The 19232-nt window shown below is 44.4% G+C and overlaps 1 protein-coding gene across 6 annotated transcripts in view; it reads right to left on the bottom strand.

The window, feature by feature from the left end:
- Positions 1 to 19232, bottom strand: part of GMIP (GEM interacting protein) — a 97965-nt gene that overhangs the window by 19789 nt on the left and 58944 nt on the right. For all 6 annotated transcript variants that reach the window (XM_079967804.1, XM_079967799.1, XM_079967800.1 and 3 more), the window contains 7 exons: positions 14256 to 14432; positions 12172 to 12309; positions 8311 to 8501; positions 5870 to 5997; positions 4080 to 4166; positions 1532 to 1624; positions 544 to 704 (listed from right to left, as the gene is read on the bottom strand). In XM_079967804.1, the coding sequence (XP_079823930.1) occupies positions 544 to 704; positions 1532 to 1624; positions 4080 to 4166; positions 5870 to 5997; positions 8311 to 8501; positions 12172 to 12309; positions 14256 to 14432 (975 nt within the window). The remainder of the gene's footprint in view (positions 1 to 543; positions 705 to 1531; positions 1625 to 4079; positions 4167 to 5869; positions 5998 to 8310; positions 8502 to 12171; positions 12310 to 14255; positions 14433 to 19232) is intronic.

The following is a 19232-nucleotide window of genomic DNA, read 5'->3' as shown; positions in this document are numbered from 1 at the left end:
TGTTCACACAGAAGTAGTGCTAAGTATATATACAGTGGCGGAGGAAGCCGCTTGGGCGCCTGGGGTGGCGTGCCCAGGGGCGAGGCAAGGGCGGGGCGCACTGTGGGGCCTCTAGAGTCTGCCTGCCTCCTCCCACTCAGCCGCCCTGCAGCTGGGGGGGGGGAGGCAGCGGGTGGACCTTTTGGGCAGTGCGGAGCCTGCGGGCGCTCAAGCCACCGCGTCTCTCTCAGGAAAGACACATGGCTTGGGCGCCCTACAGGCCCCGCAATGAGTGCTGCCTGGCATTTTGTCACCCACCTCAGTGGTGACACCCGGGGTGCACCACACCCCCCGCACCCCACTTCCTCTCCCCTTGTATACATACGATCGCAACCAAAATCCTAATTATTTCCAAACTTAAAAGTCTAAGAATCTGCCTCAGGGCTTTATGCTGTAAGCTGGGGCCAATTTGTGTGCCTCTCCCTTTCCAGTGCCCAAGTGCCAGCCTGCCTGAGATCTGAACCTCTTGTTGCAGCAAAGCAGTTCCCTTTAATGCTCACTGACCTCTTCACATTCTACGCCTTTGACCACTACGTTCTCACATTCTCTGCATTTTGAAGGGCCCCTCAGCTTCCGCAGATGGTGGGTCTGAGCAGCACTGGACAGGTTGATGTTCTTAAAGTGGTAATGGGACAAGCCATTTTCAGAGGCAGCATCAGTGAGATCTGAAAAGAGGGTCAGGCATGTGACTTTTGTCCTCTGTTAGACTGCAGACATGGCTTCTAGATTAATAGCTAAACATGCACCTTCTACACAGAGAACAGATAGCAGAGGGTGGGAAGAACTAGAATACACAAAGGAAGGTTCCTTCAAACTCAGGCTCAAAAGGCTCTCAAGTGCCAGGGGGCTGGGAAAGCTGGAGAAGCTAAAGCAGGAACCTCGCCCCTTCTTAACTAGATACATGGAAGTGCAGCAGCACCCTGGGCTGGCCCTCACATGGCGGGTTCACTCACATTTCCACTTGCCTCGTGTCAAGAAAGTGATTCAAATGTGGTTAAATTTCTTGTGGGTTGACTTTCCATTCTGCTTTTTTGCTGTTGATTTTATTGTGATTAGGCCAAGAGACATTACTACCTTGCAATTTCTCCCTCCAATCCTCTTCAGATATTGAGTCCACACAGAAATCCCAGCATCCATAAAGCCCCTTTAATTCTGGCATGGCAGAGGAGATCACGTGGTAAAATCGTTCCTGAACAGTACCATTACATGATCAAATTTCCCCCTCCCCTGTATGAAACATATTACCTTTCCGTAGAAAAATATACATCAGAAAAAGGACACAAGCCCTTCATTTTCCCCAAAATGTAGGTTTTCTCCTGGGAGGCATTTTTGCTTTTATGTGAGAACATTCAACATGCAGTCTTCACCTGCAGTCTAAAGCTGTACATGCCCAGAACTGATTAACCTCATGATCTGCCATTTGTCTAGCATTTGCAGTTACAGGACTCTTCCCTCCCTCGTTCATTTCCCCAGTCTCTGGCTTGTTTCTCACCATGGTCATAGGCTTGCATTAAATCTTTGCCTTCACAGTCCTCAGAGGAGGACACAGTGCCTGTGGATGGAGCTTTCAACAACTTCTTGTGGCCTAGACATGAAGAACAGATTAAAAACAGAAAAGGAAGCCACTTAAGAGCCAGAAACCAGTTAAATTCAAAGTCACACAGGATTCTGCTTAGGATGCTTCTTCTGTGAAAAAAGAAATTACTTCCTTGAAAAGGAAAGAGTGCTCTACAGTTTTAGGAACTGGGTTCAGTTTAACCTATAGACAGCCTTGTTGAAAATTTAGACCATCTTTGTTTCACTGCAATATTAACAATTTGAAGTGTTTTTTTCCCTAATGCTCCAGCTACTTATCTCAAGGTAAATATAGAGATGCTCATGGTAACTAGCTCTAGAACTGGAAAAGTTAATTGGTGGAATTCAGCATTGAGTTACTACAGATGTTCCGTCTGTACAAACATCCCTCTTCTGTTCTGGGGTTCTCCTGCTCTCCCAGAGTGAATTGCAGAGGGGGCACATGGAGTGAGGAGAGTGGAGGGAAAGCCAGTTGGACAAGCAAAAGCCCTTGTACATCCCGCCCAACAAAAATGCCCATCCATTACAGTTCCTGGGTACAGGCTTTCTCCTGGATACAACCAGGAGAGCTTTCTTATCAGCTTCAACATACAGTGGGCGCTCGGGTTGTGAATGTGATCCGTGCGGGATGCACGCTCACAACCTGCAACGTTCGCAACCCGCAGCGGCGCGCCTGCACATGTGCGGGTTGTGATTTGGCGCTTCTGCGCATGTGCAGCCGCCAAAACCCAGAAGTAACCCATTCCGGTACTTCCGGTTTTGGCTGGTCCATAACCCAAAAAAACGCAACCTGAAGCATCTGTAACCTGAGGCATGACTGTATTTCTTAGAGAGAAAGAGTGATGTTGACACTACCAAGCATACCCTGGCAAATTCTCAATGGGACCACCGCAATGCACTGTATGGCTACCCTTGAAGAAAGTTCAGAAACTTTTATTGGTCCAGATTTGTTTATTTACATTAAAGTTTATACCTGGATTTCCCTCTCCATACTAAAGAAGTGCAAAGCCACTAACATCAATTAAAGCAAATTTACACAAATAACCTAGTATTTAATCTTTTATTGTTTGCAACATAAGGAATGTTTTAAACAGAAAATCACACTGTAGAACTTATGTAAGATGATGATGAAATAGACAAGTGGGAATTCCATGGGTGAGATTTGCCTAAGGAGCCCTGTCAGAGGAAGCCCTGAGTCAGGGTCTCCGCAGAGGGGCTTTCTGCTTCCTCCCCCCACCCCAACCCCAAAGTTGGGTCCCAGCTGGGGTGTCAGGAAAACCCCCAGAACAGTGCATGGAGGAGCGGAGATAGCTTTATCTGGCAAGCTTGCAGGGAGGCATTGTTTGCAAGAGATGACACTGAACTCCACCCCAAGTTTCTGGCACTGTCTAAGTTCAGAACACAGAAGATATGCAATTCTGTATAGACATCAATTGTGACGTGGGGTGGTATTCAGCTAAGCTTTAATTGTAATAGATTCACTGAAACTAATGAACATGACTAATCTGAGGTCATTAATTACTCTGAGTAAAATGAAGCTAAATACCACTCATGTTTTCCTGCCTGCTATTTTTACATATATTTTTATAGCTTACGTTTCAAGGATGGAGAGTGTGGGTGCTTAAAGCATTGCCCACCCCCAAAACAGAAAATGCATCACCCCCCCCCCAAAAAAAGGACAAAGGAAATGCATAAAATTTGCAGATGCTAATTTATATGTATAGACGCAAATTTAGAAATAATTGCTATAATATAAATAGACTCAGTGCCTCTGCTTTCCCTTCTTAGGGATCTTTATTTGTCAATTGGACTTGGGCTGCATAGACCTTCAAATTGCCCTCTGTAAAGCAGGACATGGGGCCACACTAAGAATGGGTTCCCAGTACCTGCGTGCTGCAGGCTTGTACGTCAGTCTCTGCAGGCAACATTTGCAGATTGTGCTCTCTTTAATATCTTTTCCTTTAGATATGGATACTGCTGACATGAAATTAGAGTATCAATTCAGAATTTTGTTTTAATATTATGGGTATTTTATTTACAGCACACTCTTCCTGCAGACTCCTGGTGGTTTTCCATTCAGGTCCACAGTTACATAGCTGCAGTGAATCTGCGGCATCACTTCCTCCCAGACCATTCATGGGGCCTCCAATTCAGAATGTATTAATGCATTAATTCAATTTTTAAAAGATAATTTAGGGATTGCAAAGGAAGCACAAATTAAATTGCCATTCAGTTTTTTTAAAAGGCATATTTGAAATTCAAAGCCCACTTTTGAAAAACAAAAACAAATTAAAACCTGGTATTTTAAAGTGATTTGTTTGCCCTTAATAGAAGAGGCACATTGCAAAAAAATAACCAAGCATGCAGATTTATATGTGCTGAAAAACAAAGTTATGTGGAAAAACCTGAAGGCCTCGTGTTAATGGATGTTTATTACTTTGCAACATTTCATACTTTCCTCTCACCTGGGCTGGAGGCAGGTGACTCTAAGGACTGGCCCTCAGTACTCCCTGCCAGACTCTCCGTGTCACTGTGGGAGGATTTGCTGCCACCTGGATAACAGATTGAAACAAAAGCTGTGTGCAACTCATATTTTCACTGTGATGTAGGCAATACGAGAGCACTGTCATCGCCCACAGTTTCAATTCATGCATGCAGCTCAAATGTGTTTTAAGGTTTCATAACCCAGTCAAACTGAACCTGTAAACATCCAATTCCCTTTGCTAATGAAGGAGGATTGGGGCCAGCACCACTGTAACAGACAGGGGTAAATCACTGGGGAAATGTGATGTCTTTACATAGTCAAAGAAATGGGGAGCAGCGGCCAGGAAGACTCGTCTGACTTAAAGGAAGCAGAGAACAGCTGCTGGACAGTTCACAGGTCAGAAGGCATGACGAAAACTGTTCACTTTGGCCAGTGCCTACACTACTTGGGGGAATTCAGTCTGACTTCTACTAGATTGAGGTAATTTCATTGCAGCAAGCTGCAGCAATCTTATAGAGGAGATGCCCTGTTGCGATTCAGTGGCGAATCTACCCTCTAGGCAGCTTCTCCAGAGTTAATCACCTTCTGTCTTTCAGGCAGTCTGGACAGGGATTCCACAAAGACACAGCTTTCCAGGACAGTATGAAGTTACTTTTTCAGCCAAATAATATAATAATATAACAATAGTTTGGGTGGGGGGAGAGGTGATATGGATAGCTTTCAAATCTTTTATGAAGATAGAAAACAAAAGAAAACAAAAAATAGAATTGTAAAATGTTGGGTGAGGGTGACTGAGGTAGACATTAGAAATTTTCAGCTGCTGATCCTTGTTCTGTCTCCACCTTATTTCCACTAAGGTCTGAAAGGAGCATCCAAGAAACAGGGCTAAGAAGAGAGGATCCAGGAGACTGAAAAGGAAGTCTGGGGGCTCCCAAAATGACTAGTTAGGACCTGGGACAGGCAGCTGGTGGCCCACAAGCTGGACTCGAGAAGCATTTTTGTGGCTCTACCGACTCTCAGTCAAAGTATGTTAAAGACACTGATCTCTCAGTTTGACAAGCTAGGAAAATAAGATTTTCAAATGGTAACAAATAGAGATATCCTTCACTTTAAGAATACACCCCCTCTCTCATTTTTTATCTTTTTATGTGTGAAATCATATCTATAAGTTCTGCTAAATCTGAACTTTTATGTCCTCCTTAATATCCAAGCTGTTACCGTCAGAAGACGCCAGAGTTTTAAATGAAGTCTACCAATGCATGGAGAAGAGGGTTTTCCCTGATATACAAAGTTGCCCCCCACCTCAAACTAGCAATCCCAAGGTAGAGTGACCACCTTGACCTCAGTCACTGAAGGGAGAGCATGGGGTTTGGGCAGCCCTGGTCTGTGCGTCGGGGCACAGCGGTGGTGCCACCCTCTGAGCACTTGCGGTGCTGCGGATTCCTGGACAGGGCAAGGCCACAGTGAGGCCAGGGCACGCAGGTGCACGGGCAGGAGCCTTGGACTGGCTCTGCATGAAAGCAGGCCCAACCTCAGCCCCGCCCCTTCCAGGAAACCTGTTGTGATGGCAGGCTGGCCCCACCACACAGGCTGGTGCTGGGTTCTGGACAGGGTGGTCCTTGAAATGTGTCATTGTCTTTCCTTGGCCCTTCTCTCCGCTCCAGCCCTGTGAGAACCATTCACTGATCTAGCTGGGCCATGGCAAGAATTATGGAACAAAACTGAAGGACAATAAAACAGAAAATTGACTTTAATGTAAACATAACTTACTTTGCTCACTGCTTGAGGACGATGGCTTTCCAGAGGCATCTTCTGAGTTGCTGCTGAGGTCAGCTGCAGATGATGAGATACGAGTATTGTGTGAAGCATTCTTTCTTCTGGAATTGGTGGGGGGTGACCTGAGAAAGCAATGCATCTGTCAAGCACTTCAGTTTTCTCAAAGGATGCAAACATTTAATGGTCAGTAAAGAACTTGTTCATGAGTTGGTGCGATGGTTCAATGGTTTTGCCACTGCAGGTGGCAGGCTGGTGCATTTGCTGCTCCCATCATGTGTAGGCACACTAGCCTTCATCAAGCAGCTAGCTGGAAGAAGATATTTCTTGTTTTAAAAGGACAGAAGAGCACCTCTACCTGTTGAGATGGTGCTGCACTTCCACCATTCTCCAACAAGCCAGACTATGTGCAGTAAGAAAAAAGATGGAAGATGTACTGGCAAACCATAGACAGACTGCAAATGGAGGACAGCTTTGTGTGGACCCTTCTAAGATATCCATGAACCCTTGTTCCATACTGGTGTAGAAGCAGCTCTTGTCTCATAAGTTATTGTCCTGGGCCAGGGCGTAGCTAGCTGCTAGGGTGCCCGGTGCAGCGTGCGCGTCCTGGGGGTGGGGCATGCTGCATGGACCCTCTCCGCTGTCTCCCCCTCAGCTGTAGGAAGAGGCGGTGGGCAGACGCAAGCCCCACACTGCCGTTTCAGGCAGCGCTGAGCCCTCAGGCGCTCAAGCCACCACGTCATTCCCAGGAGAGACGTGTGGCTCAAACACACTGCAGGCCCTGCGGTAAGTGCCAGCCCCTGTGGTGTGGCACCCAGTGCCAGTCGTGTTTCATTATGTTTGTTGACTGAACTAAAAAGTTTCGTGAGCCCAATTTTTTTAAAAAAAGTTTTAACTAATATTTTTGTCATTTTGTCACACACACCCCACTGATGACACCCGGGGCGGTTCACACACCCCTTCCTCTGCCACTGCCCTGGGCTATGACCACCCTAAATGAAGAAAGGTACCTACACAATCACTAACCATTACAAAAGCTGGCTCTGGATCATGCATCACCTTCAACAAATGAAATGGATTCTCCTACAACCTGTGCCTACTTTATCAAGCAGTCTTTGACATCACCATTTCCCAGACAGTGGACCACTATGGGCCTCAGTCCACTTTCAGGTAGGTCTCCCTTTCAGCTCAGCGCCTCTTCCCTTGATGTCCCCTTGGGGTTGGATGGGTGCCAGCACCAGTGACTCCCCCCATACTGAGGTAGAGGAGAGAAGGAAGGTTTCCTTCCTGTGAGAGGAAAAGGCCAGAGGAAGGAGGGCTGAAGGAAATTAGAATAAGAGATAAAAAGTTAATTTTAAAAATAACAACAGCAACAATAACTTGGGAATAAAAATGACATTTATAGGAGGAATAAGTGAACATAATAGAAGCAGGGAGAAGGGATGAAAAACACTAGTAGTTCATCAGAGATAAGAAGTGTGAAAGGAGAAGAAATCACAGAGGGGGTAGGGAAAACATTAAAATACAAAACTTCTCCACTTAAAACCTCTGTGACTGAGTCACCTTGCCTCCAGGGCTAATATCTGTACTTAGCTTGAGGAAAACTGAAGAATGAAACTCCTTGCCATGATAAAATTATTCTGGCCAAGAATCTAGCAATTTCTAAAAAGTGCTATCAGCAGAAAATGCTGTCAGCAATTGTCAGCTGATTATTCTGAACTCTGCCTCCATCTGCCACCACTTTAGGACACCACGCCCACCTACCCCCCCCCCCAATTTATGATGAGGGGCAGCCATCGCTTTCAGCCCTGCCAAGCAGGCCTCTGGGGCAGAAAGTTTCAAAACTCTTGCTTGACATGTTTCAATTCACTCTGCTGGCCTGACTTGCCTCAGGGTTCTGGGCTCTGGCTAGGGACAAAATGATTTTTAAAATGGCCAGGGGTGGCCTTTGCAAAGGAGAATCTGCTGAATCTGTTTTCCTCATAACATGTAGTTTTGCTCTCAGGCTCTGTGAAAGGTCAATAGCAAATCTATGTTGAAGCAACTTAATTTCTTTGCTTGGACATTTTATCTTAATTTAAATTTATTTATCCCCTCTCCAACCCCCAACACCCAGCAAATTCAGAGATGGCTGGAAAATAAAAATAATGCAATAGATAAAATAGGATGTATTGTAGTAAGATTTTCCCCATAGTACTAACTATATGACATAGTATTGACCTTGCGCCACTAGTAAAGATTTGGCAGTCTTTCTCATGCATCTTTGGCATATCCTGAACCTGTGGGCATCTCTCTGCATCTTGTGCTCCCATGGATAGTTGTTGTTTTTTAGCCCCAAAGGAATTCTGTTTTGTGCACATGTGTAGGTGTGACATCCAAAGTCTACGGCATTGCATTGCTTGAGGTGTGGAGGAGGAGTAGGAAATGTGCTTCCTTACCTCTGCCCTGAGGATATAAACTCCTCAAATTTGTACACCTCCATTGGAAGTTCGTTTTTCTGCAGGTTCTGAATGAACTCCAGGTACTTTGCCCCAACCTTGTAGGGCTTGCAGATCTCAGTCAGGTTCTGGTATCCTGCAGGGATTCGCTCTGCCTGGGCTTTCTGGAACATGAACATCCTCAAGGTGACCTTAGGGAAACAAAATATGACAATATGACCATAAATGACTTTTCGTCATTTGGAAGTTCAGAACTGGGATTTCTCCTAAATTCTCCTAAACAGTTAATTGATTAATAACTATTTTAAAAAGAACCCTAAATCTAGATATTATAGTTTTCATAAAAATGAAATTTAAATGTAATGTAAAGTTAGCTGAAAACTGCAGTCCTGGAGAAGGACCAAAGACACCTTTCTATTTGGCTGCCACAATTATGGCATCACTTCTCTTGTTCCACACCTCCTGCTGATGAAGTTTATAGCTATTCCATGCTGGTTTCACTCTTTTTTTTTTTTTTTTTGCTTGAGAGCTCTGCTGTCAGCTGTTAGGGCTCAAAATCAGATTCCTACAACAAGCAAGATGAATGATATTAGAGGGAAGGAAGATGTGGGCTCTGTTCCTCAGCTGCTGTGTGTTTGTCTCCTGCTTTTCTTGTTCACCTGCTTTTACTTTGTTTTTCATCTGGTGGAAGCTTGCACAAGGTGTCCGCACATGTCATTTATATTCCTCCCTTTCTCTCACCTCACTTCAGCTACTCAGTGGTGTTTTGAAGCTGCCAGGCTGCCATAGCTGTTCCTCCTCCCCACCAGCAAGCTTCTTCTGAGTCATTGGTGTTGCTGGGAAGGTGTTGCTGTTTCCTTGTGCCTACAGATGCTCTCCAACAGCCACAGGCAGGCCAGGACCAGCCAAGGGCAGTGGTCCTCCTGAAGACATGCACCCTCAGGAAGTACCCCATGACACCAATCCTTGAGGCTGGCCCCATCTATGATGACGGTTGTCACACACACATCATGAATAAGTGGAAGCAGGTTGAATCCATCCACCATCTCCATATCCCCACAACTCCTAGGCAGCCCAACTTCTGTCCACATCTCTTTTGAACGCCCAGCCAAGGAGGTTTTCCCCTTGCAACTTCGGAGATGGTCCAGACACCATATAGCACAGCTTCCATGGTCTCTCTTTCCACTTCAGTCTAGTTCTTTCCCTGGATGCTGCTTTCTGTCTTCTGTTCTCCACCCCCCCCCAAGCGAGCCCCCGAAGTCCTCCCCTCTAAAGTCTTCCTCATCTTGGGGCTTGACTGCGGCAACTAGCAAAAGGAGACTAAAGGAGACTGAAACCCAAATAGAACAAGCTGCAAAATGTATCGAGAATTGCTGGAGAAAGGGAACAGTGAAAATCATGTCAGCCAACAGGAGGTGTTTTCAATCTATTCTGTTGCTAGGCTCACTTTAAACTAAATGTTCTTGAAAACCATAGCAAGCAATGGTAATGATTCTTGTTCCTCCACCGACTGTGTAGTAATAGAATGCAATTCAGACTGATGCTGAAATCGGACAGTTGGAGGTGCCTGTTGTTTTTGAAAACTGCAAAATCCAACACAGGTTTTACCTGTTGGTTAATGATGGGAGCTGTAATTAAAATTCCAAAGCTCACAGGTGTCCATAGGCAAGCTGTTGTCTCTCAGACTCTCCCCCCGCCACCCTCAAATACACAACAGGGGCAAAGCAGTGTTGATCATCAGTGTCACAGGGTAATACTTGCAAATTTATCTAAACACGCCAAAACCATGGTACACTGGTACCTCTGGATGCAAATGGGATCCGTTCCAGAGCCCCGTTCACATCCTGAAGCGAACGCAACCCGTGTCTGTGTGTCTGCGTGTCACGATTCGCAGCTTCTGCCCAAGCGCGTGACATCATTTTGAGCGTCTGCACATGCACAAGCAGCGAAACCCGGAAGTAACGTGTTCTGTTACTTCCGGGTCACCGCGGAGCGCAACCCGAAAACGCTCAACCTGAAGCAAGTTTAACCCAAGGTATGACTGTACGTATACGTTGATGGGATGCTGTCTATGAGTGTTCTGAGGACTTCACCTAAATGCTCTTTGCTGCAATACAGATAATCAGCATTACTTTCCCCAATCATTTCTCTCAAGCCTGTGCATTTCTCCAACTGCAGCAGCTGTGCAAGTCTCTCAAAAGTATTTTCCTTTGTGTCTCTGTGTTTGACTTGCCTGGCTCTTTCGTTCCGTTACTTATGTTGTTGTTCCTCCTCCTTCCTGCTTCTTCTCTCCCTTTCACTTCTTCAACTGCCCTTTTCCAATTCCCCTTTTCCCTTCCAAACAAAGGCCCAAAGTTCTGTTCCGTCCCCTGTCTGCCTTGGCCTCTCATTGGAGAGCTGTGTCCCATCCTCCTCCAGACAGTTCCAGGTGAGGACTGAGAATCCAGCTTCATGGGGGCCAAACAAAAGGGATACATAGGACTCACCTTATTTTTGTGGTGTTAAAGTTGCTTTAAACTGCTTCTTAATATTGTGTTTTAACTGCTGTGACCCGCCCTGGGACCTTAGGCCAAAGGATAGGGTAATAATTGTGGGAATATGGTCATTTGTCCATAAGAGCATGGGCAAAAGTTTATTATTGCAAGGTGATTTCATAAGCAGAAAGCATTGCTTGGAAGCATGAGCAGCGCGTGGACAGCTCATGCCATCCAATGGTTGGTCCACGTAGTATAACATGATCAACTGCGTGGTCTGGTGTGAGAACATGAGACTAATGTATTGTATTGTCTTTTATCTGCTGACTGAGGCAAAGCTCTCTCCTTGAATTTGTATCTTTTCTTGGACACACACAATAAAGGTTGGGCTTCAGCAGCTTCTAGAGAGAGCTGCGGCCAGACTTCTTCAACCCATTTTGGTGTGAGACTGATTATTTACGGATGGCGAGCGGGTTCTCGTCAAATAATAATAAGTAGAATAATGTAAGATCAGCTTGCTGCATCAGACCAATGGTCCATCTTATTCAGCGTCCTGTTTAGAGCATCCCAGGGGCCAACAAGGGGCCTGTGGGAAATCTGTGGCAAGCTGGATGTGGGCACAACAACACTCTGCCCTGTCTGATTCCCAAAAACAGGCGTTCTGAGGCAGATGACCTCTGACAGGGGAGGGGGAACATTGCCAGTGGGCTGCGAGCCATAGAAGCCTTGTCATCCATGGATTTGTCTAATCCTCTTTTAAAGGCATCCGGGTTGGTGGCCAACACTCCCTCCTGTGGGAGGGAGTTCCATAGTTTAACTCTGTGCTGTGTGAACAAGGACTTTCTTTTGTCTTCCAATATTCAGCTTCATTGGATGTTGATGAGTTCTAGTGTTATGAGAGAGGGAGAAAAACTTTCTCTCTCCACTTTCTCTATGCCATGCATAATTTTATAAACTTCTGTCATGTCACCTCTTACTTGCCTTTCTCTAAGTCAAAAAGGCCCAACTGCCACAACCTTTTCTCAAGGGGAGTTGCCCTCTCCCCTTGATCATTTTATTGCCCTTTTCTGAGATTCTTCCAACAGAGCAGAACTGTACGCAGTATTCCAAATGTGGTTGCACCATAGATTTGTAAAACCATTTACGTTAAATAGTGGACAGCCAGACAAGCAGCATAGTATTTAACGGAAACTGAACTGCAGCAGAATGGAAACAGTTATGACAAATTGAAATTGCTGCCTTCTTACATCCCTAGACCTTTCTGCACTCAAGTTTCCTGCCTCCCTTAATTGGTAGGTAATTAATTGGGGTGAGGCCTCCTTGAGTCACTTCTGTCTTTGCACCTGGAGAAGAGTAGGATATTCCCTCAGCACAGATCACGACTTACCCGCCTCAGCACCTCATCTCCTTGGAACACAAGTTTGCGAATGTGGGAGATGATTCTCTCCCTGACTTTCTCCAGTTCCTGCCGGTGGATGTTAGCATCATAGACACAGCTTCGATAGACAACCTCCAGTTCCTGAACCTGTGGGCGGTGAAATAAAAACTGAGGGAAGGAATGGAAAGTGCTGACTTGGAGATGCAAGAAGGGGGTACTTACACATTTCTGAGGGTACCTGAGGAAGTGCCCTATGTGGATACCTCTACCACAAAAGCCAAATTATGCACCCAAAATAAATTTTGTAAAATTTACTTTAAAACTAAGCTGAAATCATACATGCAGTTTTAGTTTGAGGTTCATTGTCACATAGAAAAACGACGCCGTTTGTTGCAGCCTTCCTCTGATCCCTTTGGAGTTTCAAAGTCACTGGGCAAACCCCAAATTTCCTTCAATATCCACATTAGGCAATCGGCTTCTTGAGAGAGGTTACTCAGGGAGGTAGTTGATAAAAGTCTGATGAGAGCAGCCAGAAAGACATGCAATAACCTTTTGGTTACACACAAGCTGAAATCTTCAAACAAAATTAATTTATTATTATTATTATTATTATTATTATTATTATTATTATTATTATGTTATTTGTACCCTGCCCATCTGACTGGGTTGCCCCAGCCACTCTAGGCAGCTTCCAACCAATATAAAAGCATAATAAAACACCAAACATAAAAAACTTCCCTAAACAGCTCTGCCTTCAGGTGTCTTCTAAAAGTCAGATAGTTGTTTATTTCTTTGACATCTGATGGGAGGGTGTTCCACAGGGTGGGTGCCACTACTGAGAAGGCCCTCTGCCTTGTTCCCTGCAACCTCACTTCTCGCAGTGAGGAACCAGCAGAAGACCCTCGGAGGAAGACCTGTGTCTGGGCTGAACAATGGGGGTGGAGATGCTCCTCCAGATATACTGGGCCAAGGCTGTTTAGGGCTTTAACACTTTGAATTGTGCTTGGAAACTTCTCTTCAGAGGAAAGGAGAAACAAAATTCTTCTGGACTGAAACTGCATTTCTTATAGAGTGACCTGTATATCTTCTGAGTTGACTTTTCCATTGAAATGTGTTACCTAGTGAATTATATAAAGTCTGCACATGTAAATAGCCACCCAGAGTAGCTGGGGAAACCCAGTCATCTATAAATTATATCTGGGTATAAATAATTTGTTGTTGTTGTTTTTGTTGTTGTACTGGGAGCCCATCTAGATCCTTTAGGACCTGTGTTATATGGTCCCGGTGGCTACTCCCAGTCACCATTTTAGCTGCCACATTCTGGATTAGTTGTAGTTTTCAAATCACCTTCAAAGGTGATTGCAGTAGTCCAAGCGAGAGATAACTAGAACATGCACCACTCTGGTGAGACAGTCTGCGGACAGGGAGGGTCTCAGCCTGCATACCAGATGGAGCTGGTAGACAGCTGCCCTGGACATATAATTGACCTGGGCCTCCATGGACAGCACTTAATAAAAGAATACAATAAAATACTGGCGTATTCTAAAGGGCCTTCTAGGCTTTGCAAACAAAACTGTTTATTACGGTCATAGATGTAGGGTGGAGTAAAATCATTTAAAATCTATAAAACATTTTGGAGATCTAAAGAGAAGGTATATATAAAAGACTATAAAAATATAAAAGAAGCTAAAAGAAGGGTTAGGAGCATTAAATGGATAAGGGAAAGCATAAAGGTTTAGTATATAAAAGGCTATGACTACAAACAGACCAAAGATAATAGAGATTTTAACCAGCTAATACACCCTGTCTTACCAGGGGTGACCAGACCAATAGGCCATCAACCTTTCTGTGTGAGTTGCTTTGCTGTCATTTGGTTTCCCATGCAGAGATCCTCCACACCCAGTTTTGTAGCCCACAAAAACTTGTCATTGGCCCTGTTTCCCAACTCACCTTTGGCATCTGAGTCTTTGCCACACATTTACAGGCTCTTTGTTAGGAGGACCTGAATTCCAAAATCCGAGGTCTGAACTAGACCCCAGATTGCAAATGACAAAGGGACAAACTGCATAGGCTTTAGGATCTCAGACTGATACCTTTGACTGCAGCTCATCACGACATCGACGCCGCTTCTCCAGTTGCTTGTTGCTGCTGCCTGCAGTGGTCTGCCATTCTTCTTCTGCTCTGGCACTTAGCACTTTGGCTTTCTCCAGATCCTCGCAGCGCTGAAGGTAGTGGAGCCGTGCCTTCTGCATCGAGGACCTGGAATCATTCTGCAATTGAAGGAGGAGTTACAAGGGCATGTCTGACCAGCTGTGGCTCTGGGTCATTTTTTCATTTAGAAGCTCAGACCTGCATTAGGAGGCATCTAGGGAGCTTTTCTTTCCTTCCTGATCAAAGTGCTAAAACCAAATTGCAATAAACTTTGGGGAAAAAAGCACATTTTTGTGGATTTAAAGTGTGGTTCCCGGCTGTAACCCTTCTAAATCAGGCTTGAAAATAGCTATAGGTTTAGTGGCCTTGGCAAGTAAAATTTGCTTCCAGTTGATGGAGCAGGAGAAGTATCCTACAACTGGAAGCCCCCCAGAGTGTCATAAATGACGATGGGCTCCTTGCCCCACTGCTTCCCACCCCAAAGAAAACCACTGAATCAAAGCAAATGTCAATGAAGTTTTCTCCAGATTAATGCTTGCTTTGATTTATGGCTAGAGAGTGGATTTTCTGGGGGAAAGGGGTGGGTGAAAAGCAAAACCACTCAGACCTATGACTAGTAAGCAGGGGACAAGCAAAGAAACCCTCGGACCTATGCTTTTTAAAGTGTCTTTTAAGAAGCACAAGTCTGGATGAGCCCTGAAGGAGGTATCTCTGGGAACTGGGCAAGCAAAACCTTTTGTGAGCTAGTAACTAATTAGTAAAAACAAAAGGCTACATTGGAAGTAGCTCAACAGGGGTGGCCATCCAGCACTACTTGCAGATTCATTCTATATTTGTCATCGGCTTATCAGGCTTGGTTCCCCCCGTCCACACCATAGGAAACAGCAGCTGCAAAAACAGCACCTCACAGGAGTTGCTCACATTACACTTCTAATCACATTTAATAGACATGGAGGCAGAAGAGCAGCGGGAGAAGCAGGGGAAGTCAGTGCAATCTAAATACCAATAGACCAGCATATTTGAAATTATTCACTATATTAAGTGCATGCTATAATTCCTTACAAAAACTTAACAGCACTGAACAGCCTGTATCATGTGTTTTTCAATTGCCCTGGTGCCTAAACACTCACTGACCAGAGCACAGGAAGGCAAAATCCAGCAGTATTGCATTGAATTTTCATGAATATGTACTTCAGTGTTATGCAAATGTAGATGACATGACTGTCAATGGGAGTTTGGTTGATTTGCTGTGTTCTACCAGATTCAGTACAGTGGTACCTCGGGTTACATATGCTTCAGGTTACATACGCTTCAGGTTACAGACTCTGCTAACCCAGAAATAGTACCTCGGGTTAAGAACTTTGCTTCAGGATGAGAACAGAAATTGTGCTCTGGTGGCGTGGTATCAGCGGGAGGCCCCATTAGCTAAAGTGGTGCTTCAGGTTAAGAACAGTTTCAGGTTAAGAAAAGACCTCCGGAACGAATTAAGTACCAAGGTACCAATGTAGTCTCCTAATGGGGTCTGTTATGCTGCAACCAGGGACAAAGCTTGCCTGGTCCAGGGCGATTAGTTTGTGTAGGAAGATTTTTAGGCGGTTAGCCAGGATTGATGTGAATGATTGGTTTATCGATGAGATTGGGCAGTATGATTCTATTTTGAGGCTATCTTTGAGTGGCTTTAGGATAGAAACTATTTTGGAAGAGGTTCAGGTTTTAGGGATGGGGAGCCCTTTTGTGATGTCGTTAAATAGGCAGGTCATGTAAGGCATCAGGGGTTCTTTGAATTTGTTGTAGAATTCTGCTGTATAGCTATCTGGGCCTGGGGCTTTGGGTGGTTACAGGTTTTTGAATACTGTCTCTATTTCCTGTGGGGTGATAGGGCTGTGCATGAATTCTTGTTCCTCTGTAGTTAAGGTTGGCATGGTCAGTCCTGTTAGGAATCTTCTGATTTCCTGTTGCGGGTTGTGGGAGGTGTATAGATTGGCATAAAATTCAGTAGTAGTAGTAGTAATAATAAATTTATTATTCTTACTCCACCCATCTGGCTGGGTTTCCCCAGCCACTCTGGGTGGCTCCCAACAGAATATTAATAATAATAATAATAAAAGTGATAAAATATCAAACATTAAAAACTTCCCTAAACATGGCTGCCTTCAGATGTCTTCTAAAAGTCAGATAGTAAAGGTAAAGGCACCCCTGCCCGTACGGGCCAGTCGTGACCAACTCTGGGGTTGCGCGCCCATCTCGCTCAAGAGGCCGGGGGCCAGCGCTGTCCGAAGACACTTCCAGGTCATGTGGCCAGCGTGACGAAGCTGCTCTGGCGAGCCTGCACCAGTGCAGCACACGGAAACGCCGTTTACCTTCCCGCTATAAAGCGGTACCTATTTATCTACTTGCACTTAAGGGTGCTTTCGAACTGCTAGGTGGGCAGGAGCTGGGACCGAACGATGGGAGCTCACCCGCGGGGATTCGAACCGCCGACCATGCGATCGGCAAGTCCTAGGCACTGAGTTTTTTTGTTTTTTTTAGATTTTTATTAAAATTTTAAAGGTTACATGAGTAATAAAAAAATAACAACAGAAAAACACCCAATTAAACCAAAAAAGAAAGCAAACAATACATAAAAACAAGTCACATCAAAGAAAAAATATAAAAAAGGAAAACAGACAAAAAAGAAAAAAATGCATACAATAAAAAAAAGAACAAATCAAACCTTTACATAACTTTCTTTCTTTAGCTTATTTCCTTGACCTCCTCACACCTCCCCTCTTTGTATTCTGGTTCAGTTAGATATTTCAGCAAATCCTTCATCTTTGTTTTTATCCTAATAATTTATCTTAATATACTGTGATTTAACATTCTCTTCTTTCACCAATTAATCATCCATTTTTACTTTGTTTAATCTTATTTCTCATTAAAACTAATATATTTGAACTTAATCTCTTAAGACATTTCCCCTAGGGTCATAAAAATTTCATTCCACGATTTTTCCATCTCTCATTAATTTTTTTTTAAATCTCCATATATACACTTTAAATTCCCAATTTTCTTCCACCGTCTCCCCTTCCCGGTCTCGGCCCCTGCCGTCAGTTCCATCAACCTCCCAGCATCCATCAACCTGGAGATCTTATATCTGAGGCTCTTAACTCTTCTTCACTTCCCTTTTGCCGATCTTCTTGATAATCTTTGGTGCTAAAAAGCAGATCTCGGGGGAGCTCCAACCCAACAATGCTTATATTCCTTCTTGACAGGTCTGCCAGATTTCCATAGTTAAAGCTAGGGCCCATAAAGTATTCCAAATCTTGTTTCACAATTCTTCCAAGTTCAAAGGCCCCAAAAGCTCCAATCTCCTCCTGGCTCAAATTCAATTCCAAAAGTCATTTGATCCCTGCATAAGGGGATCTCTCCACCTTTCCTTTTCCAGATCAGGCCAGGCACCCATCTTCAAAAACTGGCTTCTCCTAATTACAATCATATAAGGCCTCAAGTTGTAATCCTCCATTTGCCTCTTTAGGGTTAAGGCTCCCCCTTGTTTTGCTTTATACTCAACAACAGCAACTTTCTCCTTCTCTAATTCATCAATTTGTTCAGTTAAGAAAGATTCTTGTGCCGGGTTCTTGTCGACTTCTATGCTGATGCCCACTTTTGTTTGCCAAAATATCAATATTAGTAGCCATGACATCTATCTGTTTATGCAGCTTTCCCAACAGATAGATTGTGCTATTCAGTACAGACGCTACTTCTTCCTTTACTGACATTCTTAAGATATTCAAGGTCAAAACTAGTTTCTCACAGTCCTTATCTTAAGACCAATTTCCCAGCTGCACTCTTGTAACAATGTCCCAAAACTCCCTCTAGAGGAAGACAGTCTCCATTTGTATCAATCCTTTCCAGCACAATTCCAAAAGTGAATTAGTAACAGTTTCCAGTTACCTTTTCTTCTTTTTAAGTGCAGAAGCGGACAATAGAAACAATGTCTTTCTTCTAAAGCTAGCTGTCAAATTTGTCCTGTTTACCGTCAATGGACTTTTTGCAAGCCGTTCCCAGGTTCAGAGACATGATGCTTCGATTTTTAATTTTTCACCTTCTCCTTCAAGTTCACTTGGTCAAAATTAATAGTTTCAATCAGTGGAGTTTTAATCCTTTGCGTAAGACTTCCCAAAACCTTAGTTAACAACTACTTTGCTTCAGTCTATTTACAGAAAGGGAAGGTGGACTTCCTGTTTGAACCTTCCCCGTTCGGTGCCAAATAAAATTATTTAAGAGCTCAAATTCCCGTTCTACTCATGGGTTGTTGTTTAAAATCCAATTGTCCACAGGAAAAAAGTCAGCGCTCTCCGACAGCAGCAATGCAGCTTTGCTCCGTGAAATAAGCGGTCGATTCAAAGCACCGCGCCTCTCACCCCACGTTGGTCCAGATTCCCGATACCAGGTCTCCCCGCGAGTAGGGGGGCGCAGCAGGTGCCAGCCGAATCCCAGGTTCACAGACTTCTCCCATCTGTGATTTCTAAGGGTCTCCGCCTTCACCATGGCGGTCAGACCCTGTTTTTCACGGAGCCGGTTCCTCCCGATCGGAGGAGCTCCACCATTGCCGGAGGTGCTAACCCGGAAGTCCCTAGGCACTGAGGTTTTACCCACAGCGTCACCCGTGTCCCCACATAAAGTCAGATAGTATTCAGCAAATTCTGAGGTTATTTCTTTGGTGGAGGATGTTATGTTACCATGTGTTTTTTTATGTGACACAGTGTATTCTTATGTGTATTTTTACAGTGTATTTTTATGTGACACAGTGTATTCTTATTTTGAGTAATCTTTTCCTACATCTGTTTGCTAATAGTCTGGAGTCCCGTCCCCCCCATATTCGTAAAAGCGTTGTTTAGAATATAGGATGTTAATAATTGTTTTATTGATTTCTAGAA

This window comes from Podarcis cretensis (assembly GCF_951804945.1).
Source record: "Podarcis cretensis genome assembly, chromosome: 2".
In the NCBI taxonomy this organism is placed as follows: Eukaryota; Metazoa; Chordata; class Lepidosauria; order Squamata; family Lacertidae; genus Podarcis; species Podarcis cretensis.
The sequence above is the reverse complement of the archived record's forward strand: the minus strand, read 5'-3'. Positions and strand labels throughout refer to the sequence as shown.